Source organism: Micromys minutus (genome assembly GCF_963924665.1).
Source record: "Micromys minutus genome assembly, chromosome: 2".
NCBI lineage: Eukaryota > Metazoa > Chordata > Mammalia > Rodentia > Muridae > Micromys > Micromys minutus.
Genome location: NC_137971.1, coordinates 77092174 through 77112579, shown reverse-complemented (window position 1 = coordinate 77112579; position 20406 = coordinate 77092174). Strand labels below are relative to the sequence as shown.

At 42.0% G+C, this 20406-nt stretch overlaps 1 protein-coding gene across 1 annotated transcript; it reads left to right on the top strand.

Moving 5' to 3' along the window:
- Window positions 1-537: 537 nt before the first annotated feature.
- Window positions 538-19705, top strand: ACSM4 (acyl-CoA synthetase medium chain family member 4; the record flags this gene model as incomplete). The annotated part of the gene is made up of 13 exons (XM_080912412.1): window positions 538-738; window positions 1565-1775; window positions 5222-5429; window positions 8593-8736; window positions 10125-10281; window positions 12276-12355; window positions 14515-14638; window positions 15909-15989; window positions 16102-16203; window positions 16563-16690; window positions 16786-16885; window positions 18240-18359; window positions 19619-19705. 13 exons carry the CDS (start codon window positions 538-540, stop codon window positions 19703-19705), a joined length of 1743 nt encoding a protein of 580 aa, XP_080768538.1.
- Between the last annotated feature and the right edge of the window lie 701 nt (window positions 19706-20406).

Here is a 20406-nt window from a genome sequence, read left to right as displayed (position 1 = left end):
GAAGAGGAAATCCAGGAAGAGGAGTTGTATAGGATAAGAGTCTGCGGTGATGCAGGGAGACCTTGGAAACAAATCCAGATCCAAACACTCCCTTTGTGCTTTCCTTGAGGAGGAGATGGGTGCAGATGCTGAGAATTTGACAGTTTTACAGGCTAAGCTGGTGATACACAGAGATAAGAAGCATTCAATAGGGCTAAAGAGACGGCTCAGCAGTTAAGAGCAAGGACTGCTCTTCCATAGGTCCTGAGTTCAATTCCCAGCAACCACATGGTGGCTCACAACCATCTTTAGTGGGATCTGATGCCCCTTCTGGTGTGTCTAAAGAGAGCGACAGTATACTTGTATACATAAAATAAATGAATACAATCTTAAAAAGAAAAGAAGCATTCAATAATGGGGACACTGATCAGTGGCTAATGGTGACAGATCTATGTGAGGGTGGAGTGTTTTTCGGGAACCCACTTTCTAATCCTCAGCTGATACTCCCCCTCCTCTCTCTTCCCCACTTGCTTCAGGAAATAAAGTTTCTCGGGAATCATGAAGGGTCTCCTCCGCTGTCAGAGGCTTAGATTCATCTGGCTTGCCAAGCCAGCTGGCCGGCACTTCCACGGACATCCCCAGCTCTGGGCCCCTTTGACGCTGGAAGACTTCGAAGCCATCAATCGCTGTGAGAAGCCGTTACCCAAGAACTTCAACTTTGCTGCAGATGTGCTGGATCAGTGGTCCCTAAAGGAGAAGGTATCAAAGAGCAGGTCTCCAGTGTTCCTGCGGCTCACTTATCTCTGCCTTCCGGTCCTCTCACTGTGCTCTACCTGTCAAATTTAAATCAATTCTTTATCTCTGTGAGGGTAGAAACCTGGATGGCTCCATGGAGACCCATAAATACCAAGATCCCATAAACACCTTTCATTCCAATCAGTTCCTGTCTTTTGATTGTTCTCAGAAAACTTAGAGTCTAGGGAGATGAATTCAGATTAACTCTACCTTGGTATATGCTTATCCCCTCTTGAAACACACACACACACACACACACATACACACACACACACACACACACACACACACACACACACACACACAAAGAGGTGAGTCTCCAAGAGTATTCAACTGGAGAGGAAGATGTCCCCTGCAGGCACCCTGGGGGAGCAGGCGTGGAGGAGGAGTAGCAGTAGACATCCTATCTGCCTTCTGTATTAGTCAGTGTTCCATCACTGTGACAAAACACCTAAGACACACTTCAAGTGAAGAAAGGTTTGCTTTGGTTCATGGGTGCAACGATTTCAGCTTATGTTCAGTTAGCCCTGTGGCAGCCCAGGGCATCACGGGGAACATGCATGGTGAGGAAGGCTGCCCACTCTAGGGCAGCTCAGAGAAGGGGTGGAATGAGTGAAAGGAAGGGTCTAGGGTCTGATTATTTTCCTTTAAGCTTTAGTGCCACAGGATTGGGGACCAGGTCTTTTAATGTCTTGGTCTTTAGGGACCATGCCTTTTAATATGTGGATCTTCGGGTGATACCTCTAAGCCAAAATACATCATTTTTTCTTTCCCACATGTTCCTGGCCAGTCCGGAGAGAGGTCGGCCAACCCAGCCCTGTGGTGGGTGAATGGCAAAGGAGACGAGGTGAGATGGAGCTTCCAAGAACTGGGCTCCTTGTCCCGAAAGGCTGCCAACGTGCTCACCAAGCCCTGTGGACTGCAGAGGGGAGACCGGGTGGCTGTGATTCTGCCCCGCATCCCTGAGTGGTGGCTCATCAATGTGGCTTGCATGAGGACAGGTCAGTGTCACAAACGTCTCATGAGAAATCATGCAGAGACACAAAGAAACCAAAACTTGAGAATTTTTGTGAAGTTCCAGCTTTGACTAAAGCACTCCTTACAGAAAGTGAAGAAAGTTAAAATTGGGATCAGTTATGATATAATAATAATAACACACTTAAGAAATTGGTATTAGTGTGATAACCATTTTGCAAAAGAGGAGATCAAGGCACAGTGATGTTAAGACATTTGTTGGAGGTCACACCACTTGAAAGTAATGTAATTGGGGATCTAAGGAAATGGCTCAGAAGGTCAAGTGCTTGCTGTGCAAACATGTAGACCTGTGTTTCCACATAAAAAGCTTGGCTTGGAGAGACTGGTTCCTATGATCCCAGCACTGTGGGGACAGAGACGGGCATATCCCCGGGGCCTACTAGCCAGCCACATCTAGTCAAGACAAAAATTCTCAGGCTCACACACATGCATCCACACACACAAGCAAAAATAAAAAAGAGTTGCAGTATTCCAAGTTGCACAAAAGCTCTCTGAAAGCAAATACAAGGGTGAGTGCTTTTCCCAGCCCCCAACCCACACTTCTCTCTGTGTACATCTGGATTCTCTGCAACACAAAAATACAGAAGAAGAGGAAGTCGTTGGGATGCAAAGACTTCTTAAAAACATAAGGGACTCTGGACTGAAGTTGGAAAAACCCTCCTGTCAGAAGAATTAATGTAGCCAGTTATACATTTCCCCCCAAAGTAGTATTATATATCCCAAGTAAAAAATCATGTCTTTCAGATAGGGCTCTAAAAGCCAGGGACTGTGGTTCCCACTGTTTGGGTAAATTGAATTGTTATAGGATACAGCTAGCTCCTTTGGTTCTTCAGCAAGCATGCTGACTGAGACCAAGAACTATCCTATAGTCCACAGAGCCTAACACACTGACCAGGTCTTTTACCAAAAGATTCTCTTATTTCTTGTCTTAAAAAAATATCTTTATACATCCATTAAAATAAATAAGAATTCCAAAGGATAGACTACTACAGAGAACAAAAAGATGTTTTTGCAGTGTTGGTAAAAGGTATACAAAACCAGAAATGACTTAAATAGAAATGCTTAAATACTGTATTGCCTAGCTAAAGGCTAAGTTTAGTTGAGGTGTTGATTGATGATTGAATATTTTGCTCTTAAGGGGGTATTGTTAAAAGCCATTTATACTAGCAATAATATAATAATATCATCAGGAGAGTTTCATAGAATTAAAGATGCTCTTACTGGCAATAAAATAGATGAAAGCAAGAATATAAAAATGTTTAAATTCACTATATGAAAAGGAAGATATAAATTGGAAATCAACCGCACTTGGAAGAAGGTTAAGGATGTTTTATCTGTTATAAAATATGCCCTTAATATTATTCAATATAAGTTATATAAATTAGGAAATCTGTGAGTGCAAACACACAAGCTAGTATTCAAAAATACAGAATAAAACAACAGTAAAACAGTTCATTAAGTGAAGAAAAGCAGCTTCAGACCTGTTTACTCCCCAAAATGCCAATCCTTTATATGAATTTTTTTAATTGCCTTCACTCACCACATGGAAAACTGCTTTGATTTTGTTAGAAGATATGTCCAGTAAAGCCTAAGGTACTTGCCATCCAACAAATATGTACTGTCTAAAAGCCATCAAGGTGGTAATCTACCCATTGAATACATTCATAAATCCACCATGGAACCTATAACTGTGAATCATTAAGAGCAATCATTTTATATTTTTATATTAATTGATCATTCCGAGGTCCTCTAATGTGTTTTCTTAAGGGTTATAGCAGTAAATTGGTTAACATACAGTCAGTAAAATATCCTTGGGCTGGCAAGATGGCTCTGCAGGTAAAGGCACTTGCTATGCATGTCTGGCCACCTGAGTTTAGTCCCTGGGGCCAACCTAAAGGTGGAAGAGGAGCGCTGACATTACAAAAGTTGTCCTCAGCCCACATGCACACCACAGCATGAGAGCCCCCCACAGGGATACTAATGACTACAAAGAAGAACCTCCTTCCTAGGAATTTAACTCCACAATTTCCTGTTTAGCTGATTTTGAAATACCCAGCAAGGAGTACATATCATACAGCAAATTTCTCTGGAGACTGGCTTTGCTATTGGTGTGGCCATTTACTGGTGTTGTGACCCTTAGGAGTTATAATTTGCTGGCATGTGATATGTGCTCAGAGAAAGGCGATGGCTATCTGGAATGTTTCGAGTACCACTGTCCTTCCAGGGATTCACTTTAGAGAGTCAAACCACCTGCTTACATCTTATCCTTATATCTAATCCTTACACCTTACATATAACCCTGCCCCATGCATTCTTCTCATAAGGAGCTTTGAAATCCTGTCTCTGGCTGGTGTTTGGAATAGAGAGGGATAAATTAAGCATGGCCATTCTCATCTAGGAAAATCTTGGTGGTGCCAGTCCACTGCATCCGTGATCTGCAGGCTGGCTCTGATCAGCTGTCCCCAAAGACCACATGTACCTGCTGGGGATGCTTAGAACAGTAATCGAAGGCTAGTGAGACTGAGATGGCTTGGTTACAGCATGAGCCTAGCTAGATGAGTTCGATTCCCAGGATCCACAGAAATGTACAAGGAAAGAACCACATCCACAATGGTATCATCTGACCTCCATGTAAAATAGACACACACACATGCACACACACACACACACACACAGAGAGAGAGAGAGAGAGAGAGAGAGAGAGAGAGAGAGAGAGAGAGAGAGAGAGAGAGATCTTTTTGTTTTTGAAGAGTAGTCTCTAAGCATCTGGCTTTATGCAATCTGTCAAAAAATTAATGAGCAGGCATTTTCCTATCTGCATATAGTTGTTCACTCTGCCCTGTTGCCCTGGTCTAGTGTGCATATCATAAAGCACTTGAACAAAGGACGTAATGCAGGAAAAGAATCTTAGTGTCTCTGTACCTTTTACATTTCTATTTTCATCTCTCATTCCCAGTGGATTATCTTGCAAAACTCACCTTGGTTGAAAGACTGAATGAGATAATGTTCACAGAAACCATGCCATAGAATATAATGTGATGGTTAAGTATCACATAATCATTATACAATCACCCTGAAAGCTTGACATGAAAGTGGTTCTTACTACTAACCCATCATTGTCAACCAGGTGCTGCCATTATCCCCATGATGAAAGTAAAGAAGGGAAGGCCAGAGAGACCCAAGTCATAAAGCTAGCAAGTTGCAAGGCCAGGACTAGACCCCAAGGCCTGTCACATTCAAAGCCAGAGCTCTGCTGATCCCTCATGCCAGGGTCCAGCGAGCGGGGTATCCCAGGGAACCAAGCCCAGGTGACTAAGGGCTGAGATCTGAAGTTCACATTCATCCAGACACAAGACCCATGTTTCCCCATAATCTCCAGAGCTGTTAGCTCAGGAATCACTTTCTGTTCCAGGGCTTGTCTTCATGCCTGGAACAATCCAACTGACCAGAAAAGACATCCTCTACCGGCTGCAAGCATCCAAGGCCAAGTGCATTGTGGCCAGTGAGGATGTGGCCCCCGCAGTGGACTCCATTGCGTCAGAGTGTCCCAACCTGAAGACTAAACTCCTGGTGTCTCCACATGGCTGGGACGGGTGGCTCCACTTTCAGGAGTTACTTCAGTGAGTATTTGGGTGGGAGGCCCTAGCAACAGCACAGATGATAGGTACAGATACAGTTCTGTTTGTCCGAAGACTCAGCAGTAGCCAGAGTTGATATGAGGCTCCTTCCCCAGAAAGAATATTTTTAAGCATATGAGTGTATCACATGCACGCAGTGCCCAAGGAGACCAGGAGAGGGCATATGATCTTCTAGAACTGGAGTTACAAATTGTTGTGAGTGCCGGGAATTGAATGTATGTCCTGTGTAATGATAATTAGGTGGTCTTAGACACTAACTGTCTCTCCCCACCTGCAAAGAGTCATTTAATGAGATTATCTACAGATGGAAGATAGCTCTGCTCTGACCTTTCTGTTTCCGTGTGACCTGTGATTAGTGTGCTACAGAGACAGGCCTTTGCCCAGCTTCTGGGCCACAACTCTCATGGTCTCCGTTTTCTTTCCTAAACATGTTCTAGCTCAGGGCCTTTGCACCCACTGTTTCCCCGGCCTTGCATGTTCTTTCCTGGTGCTTTACATATTGTTCTACCTTGTCAGGTTTCAGTTCACACGTTTCATCATAAGTGATGCTGTTCCTGAACATCTTAGCTTCTTTTCTCTTTGTGGGTTGTTTCTCCACGTTGCTGTTCCTCTGATCAGGCCGCTTGTTCTCTTAGATCCAGTTTTTCTACTCTGAGGTCGGGACTGGAAAATTAGGGTCCAAAGTCATTGGGTCCACCACTTGATTTTGTAAATGAGGTGTTGTTGGCACACAGAGGTGCTTGTATGTTTCTATATTAACACACTGCTTCTGTTTAATAACAGCATACCTCTTATCTGGCCCTCTGCAGAAAGCATTACAGCCCCTGCCTCAAATTAAACTCTCTAAGGACACCACGGTTTCTCTTGCATGTTTGGTTGATACCTTTATCTTTAAACCCCTAACAACACACAGCTGGGTGCTGAAGAAATATTTAGTAAGCAGATTTTAAAAGGGATCGTTTAACCTTTGTTTTCTTCATATGTAAAATGGGGACAATCATATACTGCAAGTACCCAGTGACATTTGAGGACAAAATAAGCTAACATGGGAAAGCATTCTGCAAGTTATTTTAAAAATGAGAAAAACACTCATTGGCAGCATGATCTTTATTTAAGTAGCTGATGTTTTATAAAAATTTTAAAATCCAGTTTATATTTTACGTTAGTTGTAAGCCTGGGTAAGCTGTGTGACATTTCTGGAAGCCTGCATCTTAATCTATGAGCTCAGCACACTGACAGTATAGGGCTGCAGAAGAAACAAACAGGATAAGTAATGTGACACGCTTGGCATAAGGGCTAGAACAAATGGTACCGTCACTGCAGTAGTGTCTGAGGCTGACTCACAGGGCAGATGAAGGAGCAGGCATTGGTGTGGCTGACTTTTGAGTGGGAGATGGATGGATGGGGTGATTGAGGAAAGATGAGACCAGCTCGCCAGCACAATGCTTAGAACTGATTGAATGACAAGGTCTCCAGTCCCAGCCCTACAAACATGAAAATTAAAAGTAGGCATGGGGTATATTCAGAAAGTCAAAGCAGGAGAATGAAGAACTTAGAGGCCAGCTTAAGCTACACAACAAGATGCTGTCTTTAAAAAGAAAAGAAAAAGAAAAAAGGCAGGCAGGAAGGAAGGAAGGGACAGAGAGAGGGATGGGAAGGGGACGAGAACCAGCAGAGACTGATGTAAGATAGTAAACAGGTTTAGGGGCTGGAGTAATGCCTCAGCTATTAAGAGCACTGACTACTCTCCCCATGACCCACGTTTGAGTCTCAGCACCCACATGGCAGCCCACAGCCATCTGTAACTCCAGTTCCAAAGAATCAAATGCCCTCTTCTGGCCTCCATGGGTACTGCATGCATGTGGTACACAGAAATACATGCAGGAAAAGCACCATTCACATTAAAGAAGAAAAAGAAGAAGGAGGAGGAGGGGGGGAGGAGGAAGAAGAGGAGGAGGAGGAGGAGGAGGAGGAGAAAGAGAAGGAGGAGAAGAAGACAGTAAGCCAGCCATATGGACATCAGGGGTCTGGAAAAATCCAGATGTCTAACAAGTAGAGAATATTTGAGTCTCGGATACAATGAGGGAAAAAAAATTGAAGTTACCAGGAGTTATCTCTGAAAATCCAAAACTCAAAACTTAAGAGAGCCAAGAGGAGAAAAAAAACAGACTTCAGCATCACCCAATGAACATCTCCCTGCCTCTCAGAGATGCCAATGTATCTTCTTTTAGTGAAAAGTAAACACTTGGATGAAAGTCTTGTGTCAGTAAGTTCCTTACTTAATGGAGAAATGCCCAAAGATGTCCCTGACCTAGGTACAGTAACTTAATCATCCTCTCTGGAACCCAAAACATAAAACTTCACCCAGAATTTGTTCTGAAAGAAAAAAAAAATCAATGATCTTTTTCTATTTTAAAGAAAGTTGCCAGAAATATTTCAATATTTTGTGAACTATTTTTGGCATTGTGGACTATCTTTGTTACCTAATGATTTCTTAGTTCTCAATGGCATTCACTCGTCACTAAAATTAGCTAAGTGTTAAAGATGTAATTCAGATGATAGAGTTTGCCTAGCATGTGTGAAGCCCTGGGTTTCTCCCGTGCCTCATTACTTGGATGTGGTGGCACATGTATGTAATCTTAGCACCCAAGAAATGGCAGCAAGACTTTTATAAGTTCTGGAAAAGGATGGGATAGTTATTTGGCCAGCTATTACCTGTTTCTGTCAGAGATACTGAAGATATTGAAAAACAACAACAAAAATTTTTAAGTTTGCTCTCAATGTATTTGGCTTGTAGATCTAACGGTCTTTCTCTAATCCCTAAATCATGAAATGGTATTGACTTAGAAATATTCAAATCATTTTTAATGTCTTATAAATTAAAAAGACAATTGAAATAAAGCTTTTGTTATTGATGTGGTGAGTTACCTTGGTTATCTCTTTGGCCTAGAGAGATATGAGTTTAAAAACTCGGACTTGGTCTTGATCTTTTGAGTCCCTCTAAGATTCTTGGGACTTTCTGCTCAGGGAAGCTCTGTCGTAGGTTCAGTCCATTGTTCCCCATGGCAACTGGGAAACTAGCACAGAACAACGATACAAAGTCGACTGATCTCTCCTCAGTCTCCATCTTGGTGTTCATCTGCAGATCAGCCTCTGAAGAGCACAACTGTGTGGAGACAGGAAGTCAAGAACCAATGGCCATTTACTTCACCAGTGGGACCACAGGCTCTCCCAAGATGGCTCAGCACTCACAGAGCAGCCTTGGCATTGGGTATGCCCTTTGTGGAAGGTAGGAAAGAAGACTACGATTTTATTCTTATTATGACTACAGCCTGGTTCCACACTGTAGCTGGCACTTCACTATGTAACCTAGACTGGGTTCAAATTTATAGCCATCCTCCTGCCTCTCTCCAGGAATGCACCACCACACCACTTCTTTGCTTGGTATGTAGTCTCCCAGGCTGCCAGTGTGATGTCCAGCTACGGATGTGACACCTCTCCTTGACTGGCTATTAAGATATCTCTAATATAGATCCATAAAACAAAACTCTGGATGCCTTTACCCTATCCGAGCTAAATGGTGCTATCAGAATAACTGATCAAGCAAGAATATAAGATTAGAGCTTGATTCACAGCACATCTGCCCTTCTCTCCTGATTGCCAGGTAAGTTTACCTACCTAGAAGGGTCTTTGAAACAAGTCTACCTAAAACTGCCAAATTGCTCTATTTAATTTTCCTTCTACCTAGTTAAATTATTCAATGATTAATCTTAATCATCAACCCAATAAGGTTTAGAATACCCAAGGGATTGTCTTCTGGGTATGCCTCAGAGGCTGCTTGCTATCTTGATTATGTTAACTGAAGTGATATAAGACCTGCCCACTGTGGGTGGCACCATTCCTTGGGCTTGGATGTATGAAAAAATAGAAAGTGTGCTGAGCACAAGCATTCATTATGCTCTGCTTCTTGACCATGAACACAGTGTCATCGGCTCCCTCAGGCTTTTGCTGCCACAACTTCCCTAGCATGGTGGACTCTACCCTGGAACTGTGAGCAACATTAAGTCCTTCTTCTGTCAGAGTGTGTTATCACAACACTTTTAAAGTAGATACATTATCTACCTTCCTATAACAGTTATATACATAGTTCACGTTATTGTGTGTTTGTTCCTACTTTGTTATCCTAAAACAAAAGCAGAGATCTGTCTTGTGTGCTCTGTGATACCAATTCTTTCTATGCAATATTTGTTCTCTAAATAATTGTCATATCAATGGACAAAGCCAGAAAAGTACACCAAACACAGCCCCCTATTCTACTCCCAGATGCATAAGAGCCAGAAAAGTTCTTCTAAGAAGAGGAAGTAGAACCCTGGTTTGCGAAGTGAGGCTTGCTTCCACTACTCCTCAAAAACACTAGTGTGTGATTTTCACTTCCACTTTGTTTGTTTTATTTTGTTCCATTAATTATTTCTTTATTCACATCCCAATCACTAACTTTCCTTCCTCTTGTTCCCCACCTCACACTGCACCTCCCCCCACCTTCCCTTCCCCTCTGAGAGGCTGGAGCCTCCGGGATATCCAACCCCGTACCCTTGCACATCAAGTCTCTGCAGGTTTAGGCTCATACTTTTATGTTTTACTTTTGCTCTGTTCTGTTGCTTTTCTGTCTGTATGTAGGTACTGGCTGGACTTGACATCCTCAGATATCATGTGGAACATGTCAGACACTGGTTGGATCAAGGCTGCCATTGGTAGTGTGTTTTCTACATGGCTTCGAGGTGCCTGTGTTTTTGTGCACCGGATGGCCCAGTTCGACACTGATATCTTCCTAGATGTAAGACTTGACCCCACAAAACCATAATGAGGGGATTTCTCAGACTCCAGGGATTCCCAAGTTTCTGGATATCAGGGTTGTTTTGTTTTTTAAGCAGTAAAGTCTAGCGAGTTGACTTGTGAATGACTGTGAGTGAAGAGGAATTACCCTCCGCGCTCTCAGCAGGAAAGTCAGGCTGCTGCTGTAACCCACTCAGGGCTCACTAGTGGATAAAACATGGCTGCTCACTAGTGTGGCTAAAACTTGGCTGCTTAGGAGCTTAGTTCTAAATAACAGAAGACTCCATTTTAAACAAACACTTTGTATCTGACCTAATGGTAAGAGGTCAATAGCTAATCTCAGGAGGTTGCTTCTCTCTTAGAGCAGCCCCTTCCTCCCCCATGTCTCTTCCCCATCCTGTGTTTCTCATTGTAATTCTTAGACCCCAATACTCCAGCAAACTAGGTATGCAGGTCTTCCACTAAAGATTGCTATATTATGATATCTAATAGCACAGGAAGCTAACTGTAGCCTAAAAGACATTTCAAAATAACTAGAGGTTACTTGGAATGTGATTATATTTGAGGATGAATACATGCTAATTACCTTAATTGGGTTATATACAACACACACACACACACACACACACACATTGTTATGATCCATAAATCAGGGCTTCCTAATCATCAACATGAAGACCTGTTTTCACTCAGGAAATTTTTATATAACCTTACAGTCTTACAAATTCAACATTACTCCTATAAATCATAAAAAATATTTTAAAATAATTTTGATATATATGCAATTTTATAAGTCATTAAGAACAAAGCACATTTACATACTAATAAAATTTTTGGCAGTTTTGCCGAAATGAAGACAAAATTAAAGTCAAGTCTTTTTTAGCAGTTAAAAAAATTATTTAATCTTTATGAGATCTATAGTATTAAAGCAGCACATTGTTTAGTCATTTTAAAAAAAAATTTTTTAATCATTCTTTTGCTAACTAGTCTAACAAGCTGGCTTGAAGGCCTTTAAGAGAATACAATGAGGCACTGGAGACAGACTGTCTGTATCAAGGTTAGCAAGTGCCCTGAAAAACATACTGTTTACACCACAGTTTTAAAACTTCTTTTTGCATGTTGGGCGAAGGTGGCACACAACTTGAATCCCAGCACTCAGGAGACAGAGGTAGGCAGATCTCTGTGAGTTCAAGGCCAGCCTGGCTACAGAGTGAGCTCTAAGACAGCCAGGGCTATACAAAAAGACACTGTCTTGTGTTGTTCTGAGAAGTACGCAGTACACAGAGAAGTAAAGCCTCTGAACTGGGTACACAGAGAAAAAGGCTACTGCACGAATTAAGAGTTATTCTTGACCTTATAAAAGTCCAGCTGTCCTGCATATATCTGGACAATGCTGTCCAGAGTGCTTATGTGTAATACCAGCTGTGAACACATTGGACAATACAGTGGAGCCTGTTCCTCCATTATGGGTATCACTGAATCATGAAATTTGCACAAAACTTGAAGGGTTGACCAGAGGAACCAGAGGTGTAGTCAGCCTAGCAAATTTTAAGCCTTTTAAAGTGGCTGTTTCTGCAATGAATTGGTGTTCTCTGAAGGTGGGCTGGTCTTGGCAGGAATGGTACTGAAAGATCTTGGTAGGTTAGCTCATACAGCCAGGCTCAGTGCAACACAGAACATATGGGGAAATATGGGTGGTTTACAAGTTCATCATACAAAGTCCTGAAGTTGAGTAAACCAGTTCATATTTCCAATTGTTCTCAAACTCAGCAATTCACCTACTGAATTGGACAGCAAATGCCTTTTTCTAAAATATGTACATTTCTCCACTAACCAGAAACCCCCAAAATGTTACTAATGACAACTGGTAAATATTTACTTTCTTATTCTGTGTGATTAGCACACAGTAATGAAAAAGAAAGGTTGTAGATGTCATTTATAACCATGGCCTCTAGCTGACCACTACTGACATGTCTGTCTTTCTCTGTCATCCAGACGCTCACCACGTATCCCATCACCACCCTGTGCAGTGCTCCTACTGTGTACCGGATGCTCGTACAAAAGGACCTTAAGAGGTACTGGGCAGAACTCTTCATTTGTATGTCATCCGACATTACTGAGCTTCCTTTACCACACAAGGTAGCCCAAGAATCTGAATCTCACTGCATTAACTTTCTGGACCAAATAAACTATTCTGTACACTGTATGATGCTGAGCCAATGCCATTAGCATTCTCCTCTTCTTTTCCCTTATTCATGACAAGCAGATCCCCGAGGCTCAGTGTCAAGCCGGAATAGCCTGCTTGAGGAGTTTGAGGCCAGGGAGTGAGCCTACCTCAAAACACAAGGTGATGGCATCTTTTGGAGTCATACTTGAGATTGCCTTCTGACCTACACAGAACATGGACACCTGAGCATGTACACACACACACACACACACACACACACACACACACACACACGTACACACACACACACACACACACGTACACACACACACACTTATAGGAGCACACACACACACACACACACACACAGCATTTAGAATCAGCCCCTTCAAAGCAAGACAGGCAAACAAAAACCACACACATATGCATCCTTGAAGAGAAGCAAATGAAACTTATGACTCAGAATTATATATGTTTTAGCCAAATCATCCACCACCTGTCAGGCAGAGTTATCACACATTTTTATATAACTAATTAAAATTTAGCACATGGTGTTGTGTGACAAAACTTTTTCTGGAGAAACACAAAACACACATGTACTCACCCTAGATAGACATCCAGTGACAGACAAAAGTATAAAAACCACCAAAGTCCAACTTAGTGAACTACTGGGTTGTATGGAGGTCACTTACTTTAGTAGGGTGAGTGGATACTTGAAGAGCAGAAATGACTCAAAACCAGCAGCAGCACCAAAGTCTATTCCAGCTTCAGTAACAGCTCACAAAATCTGGGGATCTAGAACTCACTGCACAGTCTGCAGGCAGCTCAACAGATTGAAGTGTCCTTTCCAAGTCACTGTTGTTTCAAACCTCTTGCAGGCAGCTGGGCTGTTTTCTGCTACTTACCTTCAGTCAGCTGGTCTAGTTTCAGAGTCTTCTTTGCGGATTGGTTTGCTGAGTCTTCTTTTCAACTTATATTTCTTACTCTGGCAAGGAGGGGCCTAGTGAGAGCTGGTGAGTTTCAGGGACTTCCTGAAGCTATTTTGAGTTGTTTCCTTCCAGTTTGAAAATGCTTTCTTGCAAGACAGGAATGTTTCAGTCTTGAAGAAAACAGTTAAACAACACATGAAAATAAAAAGAAGAGGAGAATAATTTGAGTCCTGTAGGCCTGACCATCTTCCTTTCCCACTAAGGTCTGAATGCCCAGGGGAGGAAGTGCTGTAAGACAGTGACACAGATAGGCACCTCCTCTTTTCTTGTCAGCTTCATCTCCTTGTGGCTGCCAATATGAGTTTCTTGCCTCACATTTTAAGTGTAGCCCAAATTCTATATAAGGGTTGCTTAAGGTTCTTCTATAAGGTTCTATAGAAGACACAGTATTTTTTGCCCATGTAGCCTCCTGCTTGTTTGGGACCCCACTATGTATGAGAGTCAGACTGTCCCAGGTATCCATATCTTGATCCATGGGTGCCAGTAGTTAAAAGTGCAAGATCCAACGTCAAATAGGCAGGGCTTCACTACTTACTTCCTTGACCTCGCTAAGCCCCTATTAATTTCATCTACAGCACTGTGACAAGGATTCAGTATGGATGACATGCTTGGGAGATTAGTCTGATAAGTTCACAGTACAGAGCATCCTACTTAATGCTCTATTACTACAAAGGCTTTTGCAATTTCTTTAACCTCTCTAGACCTAATCTCCCCATCTGTAAAATAGGTGCTGTGAGAAATCTAAGAGGGTTCCTAGAGCTGTTATTGCAGTAGCCACCACCTAGTCTGTGTTGTATTGTTTATTCATAATTATAATACTTTAGATTATCATTAGCATTCTGATCTACTCCTTTCCCCTGTAAGCTCCCCACCTGCCAAAACAGTTTCTTCAGAAATACTCTTTTCAACGCTCATGTGCCTCCCATAACTAGAAGATATGCAGCAATACAGGAGGTGTTCAGAAAACACTTAGGGTCAGAGTATTTCTACAGCCTGTTCTCCTGGAGTCTCTTGCTTGAACATCTGAACTTGTGATGAAATGCCCGCTACCAAAGCCCATGCAACTCTGCCTCTACAGATATCAATTCAAGAAGCTGCGGCACTGCTTGACAGGAGGGGAGCCACTGAACCCTGAGGTGCTGGAACAGTGGAAGGTGCAGACTGGGCTGGAATTATATGAGGGCTACGGACAGACAGAAGTGGTATGTCTGAGGGACAACGTTTGTTTACAAGTTTTTCTGCAGTGGCCATGAGAGGTTGGATCCAAGACCCCAGACAATACCAAACTCCTCCAGTGTTCATGCTCCTTATATAAAACAGGATTTGCACAGGACATAAACACATCTTCCTTTACATTTTAAATTGCTAGATCACCTAAGGGACCAAATACAATGCAAAATGCTATTTAAAACCATTAATTAAATAGCTACTGTGTTACTGAGCTATAATAAGCAATGCTTATAAATGCGCACAGGTCCAATGTTTAAAACCACGTACTTCAAGTCCTTGATTAGTTGATTCCAAGGATACAGAAACTATGTATATAGAGACCTGGCTGTATGTTGAGGCTGTTCAGTCCTAGGACTGAGCACTGAGTCCTTAACGTGCCCCACTCATACTACAAATCTTTATAGAATTTCTCAGAGCACCTTGCTGTAAATAGTTATAATTTGTGAATTGCTTAGCTAGGTGTGGCTAAAGAAGAAATGGGATTGGCCTTCCTGCCTCCTCCCTGCACAGCAGCTAGCTCAGGAAATTTAGGGATTGATGAGTCAGGGCCTGAGTGGGCCATCTTTTTATTGCATTGAAAAGAACCTCCCTACCTCTGGGAGAATCTATTCCAGTGTGCATCCAGTAGAACCTAGAAGGCATGGTTTTCAGCTAAGTGGTCCTAAGCTAGATGCAGGATATGTCTGTAATTCCAGTATACAGGCAACTGAGGCAAAAGGACCACACATTCAAGGGTAGCCTCAGCTACATCATGGGTCTAAAGCTAGCCTTGCCTCTTTATAGTAAAACAAGACCTTTAGACCTTGTCTCAAAAGTCCTGACAGCAACAATAAGAAAGAAGTATGATCCTCAAAACAGCAGCGTAGATGCCATAGAGAAATGTGGTAGAATGTACATCCTCAGATCCTACCCAACATCACTGAATGAGAACCTTGAAGGTAAGGCTCAGCCATTTGTGTTTTAACTGTGCATGTGGTGACTCTGATACACAGATCAACTACTCCAGAAGAATGACCCTGCGTTCTGGGAAAGTCAGTAAAAACAGAGAGAGAGAGAGAGAGAGAGAGAGAGAGAGAGAGAGAGAGAGAGAGAGAGAGAGAGAGAGAGAGAGAGATGCATGTGTGCCTCCTGCCTACCTGTGGGTGCAGTTAAACACCAAGACATTTCTCCAGCCCCCAAAACTGAATCTTAAGTTTCATTGTCAGAATTTATACACTTATGTAAAACCTGTCCTCTTCATAGGGAATAATTTGCGCCAATCGCAAAGGAGAAGAAATTAAACCAGGCTCCATGGGGAAAGGAGTAGTACCCTATGATGTGCAGGTGGGTTAAGAAGAGACTGCTTCAAGAAAGAAGAGTGCTTTCATTTTCTCCCCTTTCATGGCCTGTTTTCATTTTATATATAAAATGAAAGACATAATTTCTTTTATTCCAGATTATAGATGAAAATGGAAATATCCTACCATCTGGCAAGGAAGGGGAAATTGCCCTTAGGCTGGAGTCTGATCGGCCCTTCTGCTTCTTCTCTGAATATGTGGTATGAACAAGGACATGCTAACCACACCCAAATTTCATATCTACCATGTCTTGCTGACTCTCGAGCAAGTGTCAAACACAGGTCTAACACATCAACTGTAAAGTGAGGATAACATCCATTCTATGAGAGTTCTCCTAAGATAGTCTACAAATCAGAAGCTCAGAGAGGAAGGTGGGCCAGCTGAGGTAGAAGACACTGCATGCAAACACAAGGATTAGAGCTTAGAGCTTTTGTGTTCTACTCTAGGAACTGCCCTATCAAAACCCTGACTTCTTTTAGAAATATGATGTGTAAGACACTCACTGAATGTCACACCCGTCTGTTCTAGCAAATTTCCCAGTGCCATCTTTGTTTGGTAGGACAATCCAGAAAAGACTGATGCCACAATAAGAAGAAATTTTTATGTCACTGGAGACAGAGGAGTGATGGACGATGATGGATACCTGTGGTTTGTCGGTAGAGCTGATGATGTCATTATATCCTCTGGGTTTGTATATTTGCTGTTCTAAGAAACGGATGGCATGGCAGAATGGGAGACTTCCAATTTGGAGACCGTGATCAATGGCTTCCTCCCCTCTGCAGGTACCGAATTGGGCCGTTTGAAGTAGAGAGCGCACTGATAGAGCACCCGGCAGTAGTGGAGTCAGCTGTGGTCAGCAGTCCAGATCCCATCCGAGGAGAGGTAGGGTGGATGTCAGAACTGAAGCAGCTACTTCATTCTCAAGTTCTGCCCATGTGTCTATCAAAGGCCAACTCAGGGTAACTTAATTCTCAAAGGTACATGTATGCCAGGTAATCTACTTTACAAATGAGTTCTACCCCAAAGAGGTCTGGGATTCTTTGGGTGGCCTGGCTCAGAAACTCCCCTTAATTCGGGGATTCAAGCTTCAGCCAAGCATACCTGTGATGTTATCAAGGCTCTGTCTCCCTTGTCTTCCTGAGATCCTACATTCTAGTTCCTCTTATACATAGCAATCATCTCAAGACACAAATAAGTATAACTCATCCCCACCCTACCAGGAAAAGGTGAATTCTTTTTGTATCAGATCCAAGTAAGTTCTACCACATCTCTAGCCAGTGTGGTCCAGCAGCTTGCGTTGGCCAACTGGCAAACCTAAATGACATATGATGGTCTCAGGAAGTAAATGCTGGTAGCCCTACTAGAAGGAGGGGAGTATTCCTTAGACACCTCGTGTGCTGTTGTTCCCTGGGGAGCAGACACTGTAAACAAAAACATCAGATTTCAACTCCCATACAACCATTACAGCTCAAAATACGTTTCTTACAGAAACAAGAACAGGAAATTGTACCCAAGGTTGGCCCAAAATTCCCATGGGTCTATTTAGAAGGTACATTTCTCTTTCCTCCTGGAAGTTTTCTGAAGACTTAGGAAGCAGAAAAGTGTTGAGCCAGTGTCGCTAGCAGCTTTCTTTGCCCCTTTTCCTGTGCCTCCCTCTCACACACGTGGCCTTCCTCTGAATGACATCTTTCCCCCTCCGCTCTTGATCTACTCCAATCTGCAAAATTCTTCTCCTGCCACTACATCCTCATCTTTTCAGTATAACTGATTTCAGTCAAAGGCCAGAAGCAAGTGCCAATTAGAATCAATATGCTAATAAAGGTCTATACATGTTTTAAGCAGTACTCCAAATGGAAGGAAAAATTGGGAGGCAACAACCCCTTACAGATAGATACTTCCTGATTCTGTACTCTGTCAGATCTCCCAGACTATACCCTTTAGACTCTCCATCCATCCTGCTTAACATGCCTCTAACTGCAGAGGTGCCACAGCATAAGTGTGCACCTCAAAATCAAGGACTGCCTCATACAATACTAAGCCGAAACGTTAAGTCTATGGAATAAACAGAACTCAGCACTCCTCAGTCAGTTCATTCCTCTGAGATCCTCAAATATACTTTATTTGTACGCACACTTCATTCAGTGTCTCTGGCGTTTGAATTGCTATGAACAGTGTGTTCAGCAATAGTTCCAAACCCTTGATGTGTCTTACAAGCAAATGGTTTTTCTTGCTGCAGGTGGTGAAAGCATTCATTGTATTAGCTGCACCCTTCAAGACCTCCAACCGTGAGAAGTTAACTGCTGAACTTCAGGATCATGTGAAAAACTCAACAGCACCTTACAAGTACCCAAGAAAGGTAGGTGCAAATTACCTTTGACTATGTTGTATTTTGACTTTACACTTGCTGTGTATCCTAGAAGATACCTCTTGAGTTTCATTTACACTGCAAGTTTTTGTTTTAAATTGTTTTGTATTTAGGATACTATAAATAATCCTTCACTGTAGGTGCTGGGATTGTGAGTAAAGTACTTGCTTTGATAGTGAGGCCTGGAGTTCAGATTCCCAGAATCCTTGCATGTGTGAGCTGGGTGTGCTGGCTCACCAGCCTTGGAAGGCAGTAGACCACCATAGCAAGCTGGCTAGGAAGACTAGCCAGCCATATCTGAGAACTCTAGGTTTGACTAAGAGACCTACTTAGGCTCTTAGTTGGAAGAATTAACTGAGGATATGCATGTGTGTTCACCCATATAGGTGTGTCCACACACATGCAAAGGAAATGCATATACACAGATGGAAAAAAAGAAAGAGACTGCAATACTAAGAATATTTTCAGGACTAATAATGGCCATTTTATATGGGGAAGGGGAGTGGAAGAATCACCAAGTTCCTAATTTTTAGACATGGCACCTGATCTACAGAGTGAAATAGGCTATGATACTCCTTTAAGCCCAAGATGTTCAAGTAGCCCTATTTAAATCTCAGAAGTGTACACATAAACACAAAGAACTCCCCCTGAACCTTTCTTCAAAGGCTGAAGGACAGAAGAACAAGCATATATAGTGACAAGGACGTTGTAGTACCTTCTGGCTCTGGAGTACTATCAGCTGCTACTGGCTAATTACAAGTCCAATTCATTATTTGAACAAAAATGTAGTTCGTGTTAGTGATCTTCACACTTTCTCCATTAAGATAACTAAATTGATAACTTTGACTTTCAGAAGAGATGTAAAAGCATTTAAAAGTGCACAGATTTAAAGATATTGGAGAGAAGGAATCAAAGACAAAATGTATGACCAAATCAGGGTATAAGGTGAAACCTTTACTAACTCGAAAAAGCATCCCTAAGATTTTTCTCAGATTCTTTAGGTCCCAGCTCTTAAAAAGACATACATTTTAAGAGGTCTTTCCTCTGAATCAGGTGTAGTAGAAAGCAATTGGGTTCTCCATGTAAACAGAGGAAAACCAAAGGATGAAGAGATTATTTACTTTTGGAAGGATACCCAAAGCTGGGAATCTCCAGTCTTCACCTTAGCCCAGGGCTTCTGCAATTGCACTAACTGCTAGGGTGAGACACATGGAACCAAGTGCCTCATGCTGTGTTTTTCTGTCAATCAGGTGGAATTTGTTCAAGAACTCCCAAAGACGATCACTGGGAAAATCAAACGCAACGTGTTAAGAGACCAGGAGTGGGGACGGGCATAGCTGGATGAGAGCGGAAGAACTGGTGTGGTTGGTTTCAGTACTTGCTTCCTGATAGTTCAGCAACCACTCTTAAAACACTTGAACATCTTTTTCCTATTTCACTCTTAAAATGCTGTCTTTCCTGTTTCACTCTTAAAATGCTTTAACATTCGTTATTTTTCCCATTTAGAAATAGTTGTATCTAGAAAAACAATAAAGAAACGAGCAAAATCTAAACATATTTGAGAAGGGTGCTGTTGTGATGATCAAACCAACACAGAGAATGAAGTGTCAAAGGTCAAATGACTCCTGAGAAAGGGGCAGCATACCATGAATCTGTGTTTCATACCTGATTAATCCAACGTAAAGATGAACTATTCTAAGGCTGTCTCAGGTGATCCCTCTGCATAGGAAGTCTTTATGAAATCATCCCTTTCAAGCAGATTAAGATACTCTTCAAATCAGAAGTATAAATGACTGTAACAAAACTCAGGATGAGATAGGTACTTGAACTAAATCCTGGAAGATAGTTTAAACTTGTATAGTTTGAATATTAATTAGTCAGGAATAAATTTAGTATATGTACGTTTTAGGAATGCTAAGCCCGGATTTTTAATATCAAATATATACACATTTGTATAGTAAACATATTATACACATCAGAAGACATTTAATATAGGGCAGAAAAAAAGAATGCCAAACTTTAAAGAAGAATTTCATTT